Source organism: Arvicanthis niloticus, chromosome 2, assembly GCF_011762505.2.
Source record: "Arvicanthis niloticus isolate mArvNil1 chromosome 2, mArvNil1.pat.X, whole genome shotgun sequence".
Taxonomy (NCBI): Eukaryota; Metazoa; Chordata; class Mammalia; order Rodentia; family Muridae; genus Arvicanthis; species Arvicanthis niloticus.
This window is the reverse complement of record NC_047659.1, coordinates 65,367,216-65,386,300: the sequence shown is the minus strand read 5'-3', so window position 1 is coordinate 65,386,300 and position 19,085 is coordinate 65,367,216. Positions and strand designations below refer to the sequence as shown.

Genomic DNA, 19,085 nt, shown 5'->3' with positions numbered 1-19,085 from the left:
GATTAGCCCTCAGAGAGGTATTTGGAAGGGAGGGGGAACTAAAATTTTGCTTCAAATTATTTCATAAAGAAAAAACATCCTTCAAACAAGCTTCTAAGACGTGTTGGAATGAAAGATAACACATCTCCAGGACAAAAGAGGGACACAGCAGCAATCTGCTAGATGTCCAGGATTAATAGCCTCAGAGAAAGACCATAATTTAAAGGAATAAAAAATATCCCTACAGACTGTTGTCCGAGTTCTGACCAGACAGTCAGGTTGTCATTGTTTCTCAGTGACAAACAGCTCTGATATGAGCCTTGAAGAATGAATCTATTGCATCAAAAAGCTCAAAAGGCCATTGTCTTCCCAACAGTACTGTCAATTTTGCTAAATATTAAAAAAGAAAACTTGTCTAAAAACAAATATCAGAAGGCCCACTTAGCATTCCTGTCTCTGAACGGCACAGTAATCTTGGTCAAGTCCTTTTCTTACTAGCTGCTATTAGAAACTGAGGCACAGCCTCTATTTCCAGAGACTACACTTTCAAAGATCTTAAATTTTTGTCCCAGCTGACATCCTTTGTAAGAAACCTAACAATGTACATCTCCTAGAACAACAGAGCCTTAATTTTTCTCCAAGGAAAATATGAGATAATTATAATTTACAAATTCTTGTCCTCCCTTATTCTACCTCCTAATCTCATTTGTCTACATTATGCAAATTTATATTAGTATTGTACATTTTCTGATAAAACAACATATAAATCTAGTTGGTAATGCCTTCTTCCCTGTACTTCCTGGCCGTATTTTCCCATTTTCAGCCCAGGAACAATCTAGATATATTCTACTTTCCTTTCCTCATTTTTTATTCTCCATTATCCAAAATAAACATTCATAATGTACTTTATTTGTTCAGAAAGAGGATTTCTATAGCTGTCAAGCAATGTCACACATTTCTAAGCAAGAAGTTATAATCCTTGGTTAAAAAAAAAAGTAGTATCATATAAGTAGATATTTTGTAAACATATTGAGGCCTGACAAGTACTAGATAGCTTTTTCCTCTTCCTCTTCAGGAGGTTCCATTACTTTATGAGAATTCTCATTATTTTCTCTTTCTGACTATCAAAGAAAATCTTCTAAGGCCGTTAACATCAAGAGAGATTCAAGAACCTTAGGGTTAAAAGAAGCACTAGTGTTGTCCAATTTCTTTTACTATCAGACGCTGGGACCTTGAGAACAGGACTTTTCTCAAACTGGTTCTTCTACACTTGCCAAAGTAGGCCCCCTTAACCACAGCTTTTTAGAGTTTGCTGTCTGAAGTAAATACTGAATAATAGCTATCCCAATACATACAAAATCCAAACTTCCCAGTTAGATGGTCAAAGTTTTCTATAGCAGAGGCCCAACGACAAGAACCCAACAACAGAGCTAGCAAGCAATGATAAAATATTCCAATTCCAAGCAGTGCTGTTCTAAGGGTCACTTGTTCACTTACAAATACGTACTTTGGAATGGTTTCCAATAATAGCAATCAGAGATGCCGGGCGGTGGTGGCTCGAGCCTTTAATCCCAGCACTTGGGAGGCAGAGGCAGGAGGATTTCTGAGTTCAAAGCCAGCCTGGTCTACAGAGTGAGTTCCAGGACAGCCAGGGCTACATAGAGAAACCTTGTCTCGAAAAACCAGAAAAAAAAAAAATACAACAACAACAATCAAATAAAAAAATAAAACAAATCAGAGACTGAGGAAACATTCTATTTGGAGAAGTAGGTGAGATGGCTGTCTTTTTCAAAGACATCTACAAACTGGCCTCTCAGTCTTAGAAAACATCAAGTAAGCTTACATAGTGACTGAACTACATTTGTAATGCCCCTACTCAAGAGGCAGAGGCAGGTCAATCATGTGAGCCCAGAAATTCAGGTTCAGCCTCAGCATCATACAAAAACTCAGACATGAAAAACAACAACAAAAATTTGACACCTAGATAGACATAATGGTGAACATCTTTAGTTCCAGCATTCCAGAGGCAGAAACAGGGCAATCCCTGTGAGTGTAAAGCCAGCCTGACCTACATAATGAGTTCCAGGTCATTTAGAGCTACAAAATAAGACCTTGGTTTTTGTTTTTAAAATGTTATCTCTGTAGAAAACACTAAGGACTTTCACAATGAATACTTAAAACATCTTTACTTATACTAGCCCATGCTACTGAACTGGTTCTTCTTTATCAGTTGACTTGTCACATTGTATCACCTTAATCAGTGTTGTCCGAGTTAGCTTCCTAAAGCGCATGCTTAACAATGGCTGCCTTTAATAAACATAGAGTTCAAATTTCTGCCAGACATTGCAAGCCCTTCATTCTCTTATCACCAGCACTCTATAGCTCTAGAATGAGATCTATTCAGGTTTCTAAATAAACCCTGAGTAAAATCTGTCTCTGAGATTTACTTGTTATTCCCTTTATCTAGCATATCCTTCCTACAGCCATCTTTCTCACAGATTCATCTTTCAGAGTCCAGGGGCTGGGGAGATGGCTCAGTGGGTAAGTACTGCTATGGAAGCCTGACAACCTGAGTTTGGATCCCCAGAACCATGTGAAAACTAGATACACTGGTAACCTGTGTAGAATCCCAATATACCCTTTTAGGGAGATGGGCAGAAGCAAGAAAACTCTCAGAAGCTCAAGAATCACCTAAGTTGGTCATACAACACTGAACAAAACAGAACCAATGTCAGGTAAGGTAGAAGGTGAAATCCAATACATCCATGCCCTGGGGTGTAACTCTTCCCCAGCCCCCACACAATTTAAAAACAAACAAAACAAAAGTAGTTCTATTCAGTCTTCAAAACCAAGCTCAAAACATAGAGTCTCCCATTTCTCCAAAATCTCTTCTTCCTTCCTGCAAAGCTGGTCAAACAGTTTATTGTAAGTATCAGTCTTTCATATATGTACTTTTTGCTTTGCAGTTTATTGTTTATGTATATATGAATGGTTTGCCTGCAAGTATGTATGTGCACTATGTACATGTAGTAATCATGGAGGCCAGAGAGGCACTGGGTTGTCTGAACTGGAGTTATAAACAGTTGTGAACTGCTATGTGGTTCTGGGAACTGAGCCAGGGTTCCCTGAAAGACCAGCCAGTGGTATGAACTTCTGAACCATCTCTCCAGCCCCTTTCATATACTTATATAAAAATCTGACCATTTTATTCTAAAACTAAAATGTTTAAATGTCACCATCTTAACAGGATAAAGCTCATCTTGAAAGGCACACACGACTCTGACTCTAAGATCTCCACTTCTATGACTCCCAAGGTTCATCTTTTTAGACAGATTTGAACTTTACAGTGACTAATATAGTCCCATCTATCAAAAATCAAGAAAAGACAACTGTCAAAACAACTATGCTTTTCTTGTTTTGTTTTGTTTTCTTCTAAGTTTAACTACAGAAAGACCCTATGTTTAAGACTGATGACTGGCTAAGGATGTAGCTTAGTGGCTGAGCACTTGCATAGCAGCCTACAAAGAACAATAGCAGGGTGTTGTTGTTTGTTTGTTTGTTTGTTTGTTTTTAGAAACAGGGTTTCTCTATGTATAACCCTGGCTGTCCTGGAACTCGCTCTGTAGACCAGGCTAGTCTCAAACTCTCAGAGATCCACCTGCCTCTGCCTTCCAAGTACTGGGATTAAAGGTGTGCACTCCCATCTCCCAGCACAAACAACATCTTTATAGTGCTGTTTTTCTTATACTTCTAAAGTTTGTATGTGAAAGGAAGAAATAAAGACCATTTCGAAATGATACAGCCATATCTCTCTAAAGATTTCAGATGACAAAAGCTGCCATTCTCCTTCTTGGCTATGAGTTATATTTGTTATTAAAGACAAGTCAAGAACTCCTACAGAAATCCTGGAACTTGCTAGCTCAGAAGAGAAAGTATAAATAAGTACTACTAAAGACATGTGGCTTCTCTGATGGAATTCCTAGCCATGATTTGAAGTAAATGTAGGAGTCTCATTCAGGATTATCGTCTGAAATGAGGAGCAATACTTATCTGGTTTTCAACATACTTCCTTTGCCAAAGGCTAAACTAAAATCTCAGTTATATCAAAAGGGCAGAGGAAGAATAGTAAATTGTAAACTAAAGGTCAACAACTTTTCCTATGTCATATCCAGCCAGATCCCATATCATATCCTGATAGCCTTTGGAACTCTCCTCAGCTATTCCAAACACAAAATCTGTTAAGGATATCTGAACCACAAGATGCCTAGCAAGGGGACCAGAAAAAGAGAAGTTCAGGCAGGTGAGGTAGTGCATATGCTTATAGTCCCAAATACCTCAAAAGATTGGGTGGAAACATTACATAAACTCCAAAGTTTGAGATCAGCCTTGAAAATATATCAAGACCCTGTCTCAAAAAGAAAATAAGGATAGAGAGTTGGCTCAAAGGTTACAAATACTTGCTGCTCTTATAGAAGAAAGATCTGAGTTTAATTCCTAATACTCACAGCTAATCACTTTTCACAACTCCAGTCCAATGCTCTCTTCTGACTAGGCACACATGTAGTACACATATATATATGCAAGCTAATCACTCATATGTATAAAAAAATAAAATAAATAAATCTTTTAAAAGTATTTATTAAAAAACCAGTTGGGCGTGGTGGTACACACTCCTATAATCCCAGCATTTAGGAGGCTGCAGCAAGGAAAATCAAGAGTTATAATAGCCTAGGTTACAATAGTGAGACTGTCTAAAAATAACAACAAAGGGTCAACCAAGATCAGGTAGCTTGCCTAGAAGGCAAGAGGCCCTAGGTTCAATTCCTACTACTGCTCCTACCCTACCCCTCCTAAAACAAAAGGGGAGAATAAAGGAAGAAAAAGAGAAGGGGTAGAGGAGAGGAAGGGAAAACAATTCTAACTAACCTGGAGACTCTATCTTAAACTGAAAGACTTAAGATTTTCACTGAGATTTGCCAAGTACAGCCCAGTGTCAAAACCATGAATAAAGAAACGGTTTATTCTCTTCCATACTAGCAACAATCCTTAAGAAACTGAATATAATTACCAGTGGCTGTGTGTGTGGAGGAAGTTATTTGTGACTGATATAATCTGAAACATCTCTAGTTCTATCTGTCATTAGCAAATATCGGATCAGATTATTTATCGTTTGCCTCAAGAAGGCAAAGCAGCTATAAAAAGAGGTAGGAAGGGCAGGGAAATGAGGTGGGAAAGATTCTAGAATCATAATTAGAATAACAGATAAAAGAAAGAAAGGTACAAGACTAACTGAAGTCAAGGGTCAGTGAGATAGCTCAGCATGTAAAAATGTTTGCCACAAAAGCCTGGCATGAGTCTGATTACCAGATCCCACAATAGAAGGCAATAAAGAAGAGAACTACTCCCCCCTCCCTTCTCTCTTTCTATTTTTGGATTTTAAAAACAGGGATTCTCTATGTGTCCCTAGGTATCTTGGAACTCACTCTGTAGATCAGGCTGGCCTTGATCTCAGAGATCTATCTGCCTCTATGTCCTGAGTGTTGGAATTAAAAGTGTGCACCACCACTACATGGCCCCTTCTCTCTCTCTCTGGTGTTTTTTTATTTTTTATTTTTTTTGGGGGGGAGGGTTCGAGACAAGGTTTCTCTATGTAGCCCTGGCTGTCCTGGAACTCACTCTGTAGTCCAGGCTGGCCTCAAACTCAGAAATCCACCTGCCTCTGCCTCCCAAGTGCTGGGATTAAAGGCATGCGCCACCACTGCCCTGCTCCTCTTTCTAATAATAATTTTAATTAAAAAAAAATAATAAAGACAAGCTAGAATTATCATAAACACACACACACTATTCTTTTGCAAGTTTTAACAATTACCGAAAAAAGGCACTTTTCTTGTGCTTTTTGTAAGAGCTACCTGTCCTTTATCTAACTAGACAGTTAAAAATTAAAATAGGAATTTTGCTATGCTTACATGACAACTACATTCAAGTAAGCAGTCTGAGCTCTAACACAGGCAGACAGTAATGTCAATGGGCAGACACACCTTTACCCTGCTTGTGAACTTTATGCTGGCTGAGGACTTCAGAAAAGACCTGCTGACAGCAAGTTTCTGGACATCCTATTTGTACATTTGATAAACACTGGGATCCTGCCATTTCAATCCTTAACACAGACAGAAATGAATGGCAGTAGAAGATGCTTGCCTAGAAGACAGTCATCAATCCAGACTACAAAAGAATAGAAAATTTAACCCGACCAATTTCTAAGGACATCCTCCCTAGAAGATAAATCTGAAAGGTCTATTCCACAACAAGTATATGAAAAGACCCAAATATGATTGTATATCACTGTTATAAGATTTCAGACCTGAAGACAATAAATATACTTATTCCTGTTCACTAATCTGCTATATCTCTGAAATGGTGATATCCTCAGTCAAAGAATAACAGATGAGACTGATTTATTAGCCCTCTTGTTTGGTCATTAAAAGGATTCAACAAAAAATTTAAATCTATTGTTTATATATTAAAAGATATGTAAATAATCTACCTCTGTATGCAAAGTATGAATACATCAGCAATTGCTACATATACATATATAAGGTGGATACTTTGGCTATAAATATATAGACTATATATATATACATATATACTCATATATATTATAAATATAAGTTAACAACTATGCATATGAACTCTATAGTAGCTGATACTTTTTGATGATGAAAGAGAGCCAAAGAAGACATGATTTGATTTCCTGGGGACTTTATGCATCTGGAAGAAAACTGCTTAAGAACAGTAAAATGAACCTATGACTTAGAAAATAGGAGAGTGGAGAGGATGAAATGAGGCCTTACTGGTAGAATTGTGATGTGCTCAGAAAATAAAGAAACCCAATAGAACAGTGTCTCTTAATGGTGTCCATTTAGGCAGATTCCAGATCACAAAAACCTTACCTGCTTCTCTGTACTAAAATAACTATAATTTATGACTATAAAACATCCCCCTAACACCCTGCCCCCCTGACACATCTGTTCTGAGGGTTAGAGATATGGTTCAGCAGTTAAAAGCACTTGTTGCTCTTCCAGAGGACCAAGGTTCAGTTCTAAGCACCCACCCACATAGAAGCTCACAAATGTCTGTAACTCCAGTTCTAAGAGACCTGATGCTTAGTCAGATCTCTGTGGGCACCAGCACCACGATGGTTCTCAGATATACATGCAGGCAAAACATCTGTAAGTTAAAAAATTATTTTAAAAATTAATATCCTGAATTGAATGGTAGTTAGCACAAGCCTTTAATCTCAGCACTCAGATGGCAGAGACAGGTGGATGGATCTCTGAGTTTTAGGCTACCTTGGTCTACAGAGCAAGTTCCAGGACAGCCTGGAACTACACAGAGTCCAGAGTCCTAGAGAACTACAGAATAACTGAACTAAAGTCACCCAGGTGTTTCAGCAGTACTACATGGCAGCGACCTCAGTGTAAGTGTCCCTCCCCCCTCCCTCTCTTCTCTATTCCTCCTCCATCACTCCCCACTGTGTTTATATGTTTGCAGTGCTGAGAAAAACCCTGTCTCAAAAAAAGAAAAGAAAAGAAAAGGAAAGAAAAAGAAAAGAAGGGAGGGAGGGAAGGAGAAAGGGAAGGAGGCAAGGAGGGAGGGAGGGAAGGAGAAAGGGAGGAAGAAAAGCAAGCAAGCAAGCAAGCAAGCAAGGATTAAATACATCCTTTCTAGTTATCAAAGCTAAGGAATAGGATTATGGTAAATAAATTAGAACAGGCTGCTACAGTCCCTAGTTTCTGCCTCTCCCTTGAGGAGAGATGAAAAGGAGCAACTACAACCAGTACTCAGCTTACAGGACCAGGAGGAGGGCAGAAAAGACAAAAAAAGAAGGAACAGATGGCAAATCAGAATCAACCTCCTTCACTAGAAGACCTGTACGTACTACTCATGTTAAGGTAGCTGATCCATACCTGCTATCAAAAGCAAGATTATAGTTTGTACCAAAACCATCTTCTTCCAAAAGGCAAACATCTGGAGAGGGACATATAGGTGGGGCATTGGGGAGATTAGCCCATGGCTAATAAAGACACCTAGGAAAAAAACTGGTAAGCTGAGGAAGGGAACGTAAAGAAGGCAATGTAAAACGAGGTCATGCTGAAGCCCAGGGAGATGAGAGCACAGGTGGGTTGGGGGAACACATACAGAAGACAGTCTGACAGAGGAAAATCGAGGGGGAAGAAAGGGGAGAGCGAGGAGGTGGCAGCAGAAGAAAGGGAAGGTAAAATGAGAACAGAACATTTTAAACTAACCCAGAACTCCATTGTGAAGGACAAGTCACGAGGCAGAGTATAGCTGAAAGGCATGATCCCCACATTACACCACTGGTTAAGAGGCAATTTCAACTTCTAAGCATGCACAGAAAGAGGCTAGGCAAGCCGGAGTCCAGAGTCCTAGAGAACTACAGAATAACTCAACTAAAGTCACCCAGCTTTTTCAGCAGTACTACATGGCAGCGACCTCAGTGTAAGTATCCCTCCCCCCTCCCTCTCCCCCTCCCTCTCCCCCCCCCTCCCTCTCCCTCTCCCCCTCCCCCCCTCCCTCTCCCCCTCCCTCTCCCCCTCTCCCCCTCCCCCTCCCTCTCCCCTTTATTCCTCCTCCATCACTCCCCACTGTGTGTATGTGTTTATATGTTTGCAGTGCTGAGGTATCAAGCACAGGACCTCACATGCTAAGCAAGTGAATTACATCCCAACCCCACTGGCATGTATTATTAAGCTCCTTCCCTAAAAGGACCTTTGTGGTAGAAAAATTACTATTTATCTCCAGTATAACATATGTCATTATAGACATCTATGTGGCTCCTTTCACTGTTGGTATATGCAGCCATCTTACCCAGGAGGACAGACAGAGAAAAGGGCATGCATGCTGTGGGTCATGGAAGAGGTGCTGGGTTCTTCTTCAGTGATTACTGACAGGACCAGCACACTCTTGCTCCATCTGCTTCAAGCTAAACCTGTATTTGTTGAGCACTACAATCTTTTTCAGACCACAGTATGTCCTTCCTTTTGCTTCCCAGGATTCAAATGTTCATGTGTTTACCATAAGCATCAGGAAGGCAAGCTAGCACAAAGGTTATTCCATTTTATCTCAGATCTTTCTGGCAAAGAGATTAAACATGCCCTATAGCTCTATTGCAAAATAGCTTGTGGGAAACTATCCATGCGGTAGACAAAAGGAAAATGGCTGGGGGACAGGTAAGAAGCCTTAAGATCCCAGATGTACCAAGGCATGTCAAGAAGGGCAGAGAAGACGGACATATTCCAATAAGCCATCAAAAGGGGCGGGGGGAGGGAGCGAAATGCTTCTTTTTCTTTTGCATGTTAAAAAATGACAAAATACAACATCAAAACAAAAGCCAAGTGTGTAATTTGATACAAGCTAGAAAAACTCAATTTCAAGCTGGGAGCACAGTAGATGGCTAGAAGGTCAGGAATAGATCTGAAAGGCAAAACTCAGCAGTAGGGTTGGAAAGCTAGACTCTGGAACGTGGGGCTGGTCCTGCTCTCTGGTCTTGTCCTCACCCCACTCAATAACATAAGGAAAGAAAAAAGAGAGAGAGAAGGAAGTGGAGGAAGAGGAGATGCAGCATTGGCAGCAGCTGACAGTGGCATCAAGGAGTCATTCCTCAAGCCAGTACCTTAATCTGAAAGGTGGGGCCAGGAACAGGAGGACTAAGTTGAGATGAAAGAGTCAGATCTTAAGGAATCATTTTATTCAAGGAAATCTAATACTTACAATGAAACTTAAATTGTCACCTCTACTCTAGTTAAGAGAATAAGCACCAAGCCTCCTGCTTTCTTTATCTGGTGATGATAGCCCAAGAAAAGCATTTCCACCACACACGCCACAAGGAGATACATATGTGGCCAGGAGAGCAGCAGCCATCCTCTTTCCACTCCGGCCTGTGGCCCAATGGGCTGTCTCTTCCCAAAGGCTCTGGTGAATCAGCAATGTAACTCCCAGAAATTCGACTAATCTAGGTACTTGAAGCCCTCTGATCCTCATCCCAGCTTGTTACTCATAAATAATAACTTAGGGGTTAGAGGCAAGAATGCTCACCACTGCTACAAAAACAGTGGCCAACTCAAAGCACTCTCAGTCTGGGAGGAAGAAGAAGGAAGCAAACTGAGAATATACTTACTCAAAGTCCTCAAATTCCAAGTCGGTTCCCTCTACTGATGGACCCTGGTTTTCTGAGGAAGAAGAGGAGGTGGAAGAACGAAGCCGATTCTGTTGGTAGCGCATGGAGCGCTGGCGAATACTGTCTCTCCTTGAGAGATACTGGATCATCCTCTGGGCGTAGTATGCAGCAGGAGATAATCTGAGAGAGACAGAGATGGACAAACACAAACTAGCACTAATGTGGGGAATACTGTGAAAGATAGAAAAAGCCAACTTTCCCATGGCATCTCTCTGCTGAGACCATTCTGGATATTCAAGAAATATAGACCATGTAACTCACCAGGAAGTTTGTGCTGCAGAATTTGTGCACAAGACAACCCCAGTGCTTCTGCTTTGAGATAAGGCAAACAGGCCATGTAATCAGTCATCATCTGTTCAAGAGAGGCCCCTTCCCAAAAGGATTAGCACTGGGCCTTTCTTCCTTCTCAGGCTCTTACAGAACCTGGCTTAGCTTTTAAAGGTATCCTTAAATAGCTCTTCCTTGCTCAGTGTCCACACACAAAGTTTAAGAAAAGATCTCTGTAATCAAGTCTGGACATTTTATAGATGGAGAAAACAAGCCAGAAGATGATATAACATGTAGATGATTAATAAAGGTACCCAGGGATACCCTCTTTACCAGAACTTCTTTTTTCAACACACACACAGCTCCAGCTTTCACCTAGCTCCTTATTGTCTCTTTGAAACTGGTATCTCCTCCCTCACAAATTAACCATAGGTATTTGTGCATGGAAAAGTATCCAGGATAGGAATTGAGAGACATTTTGTACTTGGGAGAATGAAAAAAAAAAAAAAAACTAATAGAAAAAGAATTTTCAATTTGTAGAATGGAGACTATATCTCCTTTGCTAGGGTTCCAATAAACCATCATCAGTCTAGACTCCAGTTGAAACCAAGGACATGTCTAAGCTCTCTGACAAATTCTAACGTATCACACAATTCTACACATTCCTTCCCTTCTTAAGGTTTTCCTCCATCTTTACAACATGGTTCTGTAATTAGAGGCTATAAACTGAGAACAGAAAAAATGTCTTATATGATAATGTTAAGAGATTGCTAAGCCAACTGTAAGACTTTAAAGAACTTACAATGATGCAAGTCCACTAGTAAATTATAGCACACAGAAATACACAAGAATATAAATCAATGATATATAAATTACATGAGAAAGCTCATTTGTAACACCGCCATCAATGAGAAAAACCCAAGAAACAACCCAGAAACCCAACACACTAAGTAAATTATTTCCACCCAGAGAAACACCAGGAAACCATTAAAAAGAACAAATTGGCTGGGCTCAGTGACACAAGCCTATACTCTCAGCACTACAAAACTAGAGGCAGATGGATCAGGAGTTCAAGGTCAGTCTCAACCACACAAGTTTGAAGGTAGCGTGAGCTATTTGAGACCCTCTCTCAACATTTTAAGATGTATGTACATGTAACAATTATCTTCATCTACTCATAAGGCAACCCTTCTAAAAGAAAATCTTAAAAGAAAGGGTTAATAATATATATCCACACATACACACACACACATATATGAAAAAAATTAAGTCATAAACCTGGTGTTATAAACCTGGGAGATTTTACAGTTTTAAAATGTTTGGATATCTAAAAGGGAAGGTGTGTTTTGTCATCCTTTTATTGAGAATACTTTAAAACTGACTTAGAATAGCTGTATCTAAATGAAATAAAAGTATTTATTGTTGAGCACAAATGTGTTGACTGTAATCTCGGCTACTCAAGAGGCTAAAAGACTACAGCTGGGAGAGTTGTAAATTTGAGGTCAGTTAGGCAACTTATATTAGTAACAGAGGCACCCCCAAACTGCAAACATCTTTCAGTTCCACTTCTAGTGCCTTTGACACTCTGTTCTAAGGAGTTCTACCTTCCTAGGCTAAAAGAGGTCTTGTAGTCAACTGCAATAGGACTAAGGCTATTGTTAAAACTGTCTTTTGGGTCAGTCATCAAATAGAATTCTCAAGGAGCTGGCTAGTTACTCATTGGAACTCAAAAGTTTACATGTTAAAATAATATGCTACACTGAGCATGCTGACTCCAAATTACCTTCCTACAGTAGGTGGGCGGGAACATGCAGAAGCAGAAGCCTAGACCACACTAATCAGACACCACCAACTATTTCCAAAAGCCTCAACTCATGGTATTTTCATTACTCATTTGGACACCTGTTGCCAAGCATGCAACCTCTAAACATCAGACTTTGCACAGAAGTCAGTGCCTTCATGTTCTCATTGTTACCTAATATACTAAAATCTTCCAGCAGACATTAAACATGGATTAAGCTGAAAGAAACTAGACTAGAGAAGAGACTATGTAACAGGAAAGAATTTTCAAGAGAACTGATATGGAAGAAAACAAAAGGAACAATAAATACACCCATTTCTCAGCTTATGGAAGGCCAGAAAGAACAGAAAAAAATGGGCTGTTATTGATAATGGTTGTAGAAATAATGTTGATGTAATATTGAATAAAGACTACCCTTTTGTGTAGAGATGTAAGTACAGCATTGCATTAACTCCTAATTGTTTAATTACATTATAGGAATTTCTTAAACTATGAAACTACATTATCAGTAGTTACAAATAAACAAAGGAAGAGAGAGTTCTGACATAGTTTTGTACTCTTACGTATCCAGGAGGAAAGAAAGGTTTCTCCATGCTTTAGAAAATGTCTCACAAAAGCTTTCCCTATAACACAGGACACAACTGAGAGGAAAAAAAAGAAAAGAAAAAAAAAAAAAAAAGAATAACCCATGAGGAGATGGTAACGCATACCCTCCACTGAGGAGCCGCAGGACCATCCAAACAACCAGAAGTGTTCTAAGTGAAATCTTAAGCCTTTCACTAGTAAAGAAATCAGAGTAGGAATTAATAACAGATTGCATGAAAGGACAATATCTGTAATGTCTACATTCTGAGGCAGAGGCAGAAAGATCACAAGTTTGAGACCAGACTCCACTGGCTACACAGTGAGGCTAGCCCAGGCTGTACATCTGGCCCTGTCTCAGAAACAGATATCAAGTTTCCCAGTCTAAAATTTCTGAGGATGAGATTCCTACTGATGTCAGAAACTCACTATGTCGAGCAGGCTGGCCTCAAACTCACAGAGATCTACCTATCTCTGCATCCCAATTGCTGGAATTAAAGGTGTGCACTGCAACAGCCTGAAAAGAAACTGTTTATGGCAAGAAGTTGTGTTGAGTGTTTTATGGTTCTTGAAAATGTGAAACTTTCCATTCCCTTTTTAAGGACTGATATGTTTTTCCAACATAATTAGAGACTAATATAAATGTCCTTGCTTCAATCACCATCTGAATTGCCTATCTATTTTTAAAGTCCCCATCTCTACTATCTGGATCCTTGGATTGGCTACTTCTGGGATATAGAAAACACAGTAAGAGGCCATGGAAGGTTTTTGTTCCACTGCTATCTTGGTGAGAATGTGCACTACTGCAGCAAATCTGTGGCAACAACAAAATCATCCACAATCTCTGGAGTCAACTTGGTCTATAAAGATGTTTCCAGGTGGCCAGGAAGGTCTTAAAACTCATTTAGTTTGATCTGCCTATACTACCGACTTGCCTGCCCACCACTGGCAATTACCCTTCTCCTTATAACATTTCCTGATACTATTGAAATAATAGTCAAATTAGCTCTTCTCAGACCTCTGGTAAGTCATCTAATCTAGCTCTAACAACCACAGGAGGCTGCTCTTTACTGGTAAATACTGTACTACAAGTCAATGTTCCAGCCTTGGTTTTGTTTTCAGCACCATCATCAGCACTAGGGACTTCAGGATGGTCCCTTAGGCTCAAATGAAAAAATAACTTTCTCCCCAACTTTTAAAAATTTCAGGCCTAGGAAAATATTTGACTGGGTGGATAAGTTTGCTGCAAAAGCAAAAAGGGTTGTGTACTTACGTAAAGATTGGGCATGACACAGGTACCTGTGGCTCCAGCAATTCAAGATACAGAAACACAGACCCTAGGGATGCCTAGATACAATGGCAAGCTTCTAGTTCAGCAAGAAATGCTGTCTCTGGCTGCAGAGATGGCTCAGTGGTTAAAAGCACTGTCTACTCTTCCAAAGGTCCTGAGTTCAATTCCCAGCAACCACATGGTGGCTCACAACCATCTGTAATGGGATTTGATGCCCTCTTCTGGTGTGTCTGAAGACAGCTACAGTGTATACATAAAATACATAAATCTTTAAAAAAAAAAAAAAAGAAATGCTGTCTCAAAAATGAACAATGATGATGATAATGATAATGGCAATGAAGAAAAAAAGAAAAGAATTAGAAGAAAAGAATTAGAAGGAGGAGGAGGAGAAGGAAGAAGAGGAGGAGAAGGAGGAGGCGGAAGAAGAGGAGGAAGAAAAGGAGAAAAGGAGAAGAAAAGAAGGAAGAGGAGGAGGGGGAAGAGGAGAAGGAGAAGGAGAAAGAAGAAGATAATTTGAAGAACAGAGAAAGACTCCAAAGTCTTCATGTGGCCTCTGCCACATACCACAAACATACGTATGCCACACACAGACACACACACACACACACACACACACACACACACACACACACACACACGGTCTTCAATAACCTTTCAAATATCTTCTAAAACAGAATAAAGCAAGCACTTCAGTAAAATGACAATTTCATTCCATTATGCTTCCTTCATCTCTTCTTTGGATAGTGTCTAAAAACTGGCTTGATTTTTTTTACCCTTTTGCTATTGTAAATTTGTTTAATTTTAAGTATCTCCCCTACAAATAAAATGTTCAAAACTCTGGCTCTTCTTTTGGCTGTCCATCTGACAGGAAACAGCCTCTTAAGAAGTAGGAAAGAATACCTATGCCCTCCACAGGAACTCTAGTGCCCCAATGACAGATGTTGAATCCCAAAGGACAACAGCTCAATTAAAATCCTCTGTCACCAGAGATGCCATTCACTTACCTGCAACAATCCCCAATTACCTGAAACATCTGCCTTAACACTGTGACTGAAGAGTAAAAGAGCACCAGGACCAGAGAGGCACAAGAGGGGATTCCCACAACTTGGCAACCCCAAGGGCTGCCCCTCCCCCCTCCTAGTGCCATTTCTCACTTTAACCTTACCTCGCTGGGTCTGGGTAAATTGGGTGCTCTCTGGATCCTGCTCCATCATAACGGGATAATGAAATGAGGGAAGACTCCAGCAGCCTCCTAGCAGAGATTAAAAAGATGGCAATAATCCCTGTCAATTACCAACTCAGAGCTCAATCATAAGAGAAATGGGGGAGAGGTAAATAAGATCCCCCTTTGCAGCCAGATAGCATCTATTATCTGAGGTGTTACCCTTCCAACAATCTAATTACATAAAAACATTAATAAATGGAGAGCTACAGAGCTCCCATACTGGACAGGATCATTGTATTATGCTGAATGCTGCTCTTCAGTGAAATACACGCAAATGCAGCAGAAACATGAACTTACACCTCTTTACAGCTCCTTCAGCAGACAAATAGGCTAGAAGCAACATAAGAGGAAAATGAAGCATACAGAGAGCTTATTACACATTTATCCTGGCAACTGGCTCCTGTACACCATCACAGTCCACTCCCTTATCCACTCCTTCTGTTCTACCCACACCCTTTTTTGTGAGAAAGAGTACACTTGGGATTCTTGTCATAACTGGCAAAAACCTTCCCTTTTATTATCCTGCTCCATCATAAATTCTAACTAGTGATAGCAATACATATTTTATTAGGCAGTTTTTTGGATAGCAGGCCTCAGCACATCCACGAGATCTTAAGAATTACTATGGGCTGAAGAGATGGCTCAGTGGTTAAGAGCACTGACTGCTCTTCCAGAGGACCTGAGTTCAATTAGCAACAACCACATAGTGGCTCACAACCATCTGTAATGGAATCCAATGCCCTCTTCTGGTGAGTCTGAAGACAGCTACAGTGTACTCATATAAACAAAAATAAGTAAATCTTTAAAAAACAAAGAATTACTACATACACAAGAACACTGGGACTAGAGACTTACGTACATAGGCCCATGACAGACAACTACTAAGGATTCCCATGAGGCCTGTTTAAACTCCCAAAGGCTTCAAATCTCTATGTTGTACTATACAGCCTTCCAGGGGCTAGGTAGGAAACAAGTGTCTACTGCATGTAACCATGGTGAGCAATAAATACTAGCAAACAGAAAGACTGGAATCCCATCACTCAGTTATAGCTGATTATTACCAAGCTACAAACTGGGCTTAGTACTGCTGGACTGTCTGATTTTGTATAGCCAAAATCTGGATTTCTGCATGAAATTTCATGGTTAAGTTTTAGCAAACAAATACAGCAAAGGTTATTTAAATATTAAAGGTTATTTAAAACACATGCAATAAACAAGTGTGGTACAAGGGCTTCCTGGACTACCATACTACTTCCCAACTCATTCACACGCGCGCGCACACACACACACACACACACACACACACACACGTATGAATATATATTATGTATATATGCTTGGCAGCCAGTCAACCTCCTAACGCAGAACTCATCTCAAAGGAAGTGGTCTCAGAAAAAAATTGCATATTGTTCCTCTCCAGAAGCATCTTGCCTGGCTCTCCCAGGAGCAGGTCTCCGGCTCCCTGCCAGATTCCTCCTTAAACAGATCTGCAGAATAAGAACAGCAGCTACCCTTCTTTTCCAATTGAGTTAAGAAAATTCAGTGTTATTAAAACCAGCTGGCTTTAGGTATAATCATGGGCAGTCACCATCCCTGCAATTGCCCACAATGGCATTTCCAGTCATAGCCAAAACATAAACAATCGATGCCCCATCACCTATGCTTTACCTATCCTGCCTGGGACAAGCAACCATTAACCATATTTTTCTACCAAGGCATGGTCCACATGGCCAAACTTCAAAGAGCCCTAGCACTCAATAGAAAAAATACAATATACCCAATGAAGTAGGAAAGAAGGCAATAAAATACACCTTCTCTCTGGTGATATTTCTGTTTGCAGCAGCAGAAATGCTACATTTCATTATTCTAAAGCACATCTTTTTTTTCACATTCCAATGCGTCGTAAATTGGGAAACATCTTAAATTATGTGATGCAGATTAACTAGCATGTTTCCTTTTTCTTTTCTAACATCACAACAAAAATAATGACATACTTAGATCTTTCAAATGCAAAACATTGTGATGGTTAGGAACAGTCTGAATTATTAACACATAAACTAGACAAAAAGAAAAGTCAGTTTTTGAAAAGGCTGTTATACAGGTCATTTATAAATGACCTCTTTATAAAACCTTATTTCTTAACTGACACATAAAAACATAGAGGTGAAACGTGTTTATTTCTTCAAATAGTTTATCATTTATATTAAAGACTGTCAAAACTTTTTTGCAGTTTCTTAAAATATACAGTATATTATGTTATTATAGTCAACCCCCCTCTGCAACAGCACTTTTCCCCCATTGTTTTAGACAGGGTCTATAGTCCATGCTGGCCCAGAATGAGAAATTTTCCTGTCTCTGGCTCCAAAATGCTGAGATTACTGACATCCCAGTAAAAACTTTTTGTTCTGAGCTATATCTTAAAACCTATTGACCAACCTATTTCACCTATATAGTACTAATAACATCATTCCCTGAGAGCAGAGTAAGAGCTGAAGAATGAAGCAAGGTCTAGGAACAGCCTGCCTTTAGAACCCTAGAAGATTATTCAGCTCAATACTAAGTGCTCTGCAAGTGATGCTGATATTCCTGACCTCTGACTATTGCTCTAAATAGCTGCTAGGTAAGGCAGAAGCCTTTGGTGAGAAGGCTTTCAGAGTGGCCTGCTTTAGTACTTATGTGTAGACAATGAATTGGATAAGTTATGAAACAAATATTGCCCACCACCAACTTTGTCAAGGCAGTGACAGAGCTCAGAGAGAAATGAGAAAGAAGGCTTATCAGGGATGCTAAAAGAAGATTCCTAAATTTAGAACAATCTGGATTAGACAACATCAATTTTAGAGTGACTCCATTTGATATCTTGCATACTCCGGTTCCCATCTTAACTTTCTTTTTTAATCAGGAAGACTTTTTGTAATCAGAATCGCATCAAAATGTTAAGCTTTGTACCAACAGACAATGCAATAGGACTGACCAACCAATGTTTATATGTACATGTGTGTGTACATGTTTGAGAGAGACAGAGAAAGAAATACTTGAAATCAAGAGAGACAATCTAGATGAGCAAAGTTTCTTCACATACACAAATCATTGATGAAACAAATTCTCTGCAAGGAATAAAAATAGGCTTCTCTCCAGTTGATGTGGATTAAAGAATGAACCGGAGTTGTGAGATAAGTAGACATTACCACTACCATGCCTAGGATCCTCAAAGCATTCTCCCTCCTAGCAGCAGCTATGTGCAGAAGGATGGAGAATGGCGTGAGTAATGGGCTAGGGTAGCAGCTGTGCTCCACCTTCTGCTCTGGCACACAAATATGACTTGACTTAATAATCTAGCACACAATTAGATAATACAAAATCAGAGAGGGCTGAAGGAAGGGTCAGTAAAATTTGTTCAGGCTTAAAGTTACCATTTCTTTCTGACTTATAATCTCAATGTAGAAATATGTTATATAGAGTCACCAAAATTCTGACAGAAACAAACAAACAAACAAACAAACAGTCTTTTCTCTAACAGCTTGCCTACTTAATTCTCTTATTATTAATACCAGCAGTGGCTGAGTAAAGTACAAGGGCCATAATATCTTGAATTACTGGAGATCAGAAAGAAAACACTATAATTTGTGCTATATGTGTAGCCATGTATAAAATACACAAGGACTACTTAAAAGCCTTTCAC

The 19,085-nt window shown here is 39.6% G+C and overlaps 1 protein-coding gene across 10 annotated transcripts in view; it reads right to left on the bottom strand.

Moving 5' to 3' along the window:
- Ambra1 (autophagy and beclin 1 regulator 1) overlaps positions 1–19,085 on the bottom strand; it is a 187,790-nt gene that overhangs the window by 103,062 nt on the left and 65,643 nt on the right. For 5 of the 10 annotated variants that reach the window (XM_034494280.2, XM_034494282.2, XM_076929253.1 and 2 more), the window contains 2 exons: positions 15,344–15,430; positions 10,178–10,357 (listed from right to left, as the gene is read on the bottom strand). The exons of 2 other annotated variants lie outside the window; for them this stretch is intronic. In XM_034494280.2, the coding sequence (XP_034350171.1) occupies positions 10,178–10,357; positions 15,344–15,430 (267 nt within the window). The remainder of the gene's footprint in view (positions 1–10,177; positions 10,358–15,343; positions 15,431–19,085) is intronic. 3 more of the 10 variants (XM_034494281.2, XM_034494283.2, XM_076929256.1) reach the window with 2 other exon arrangements.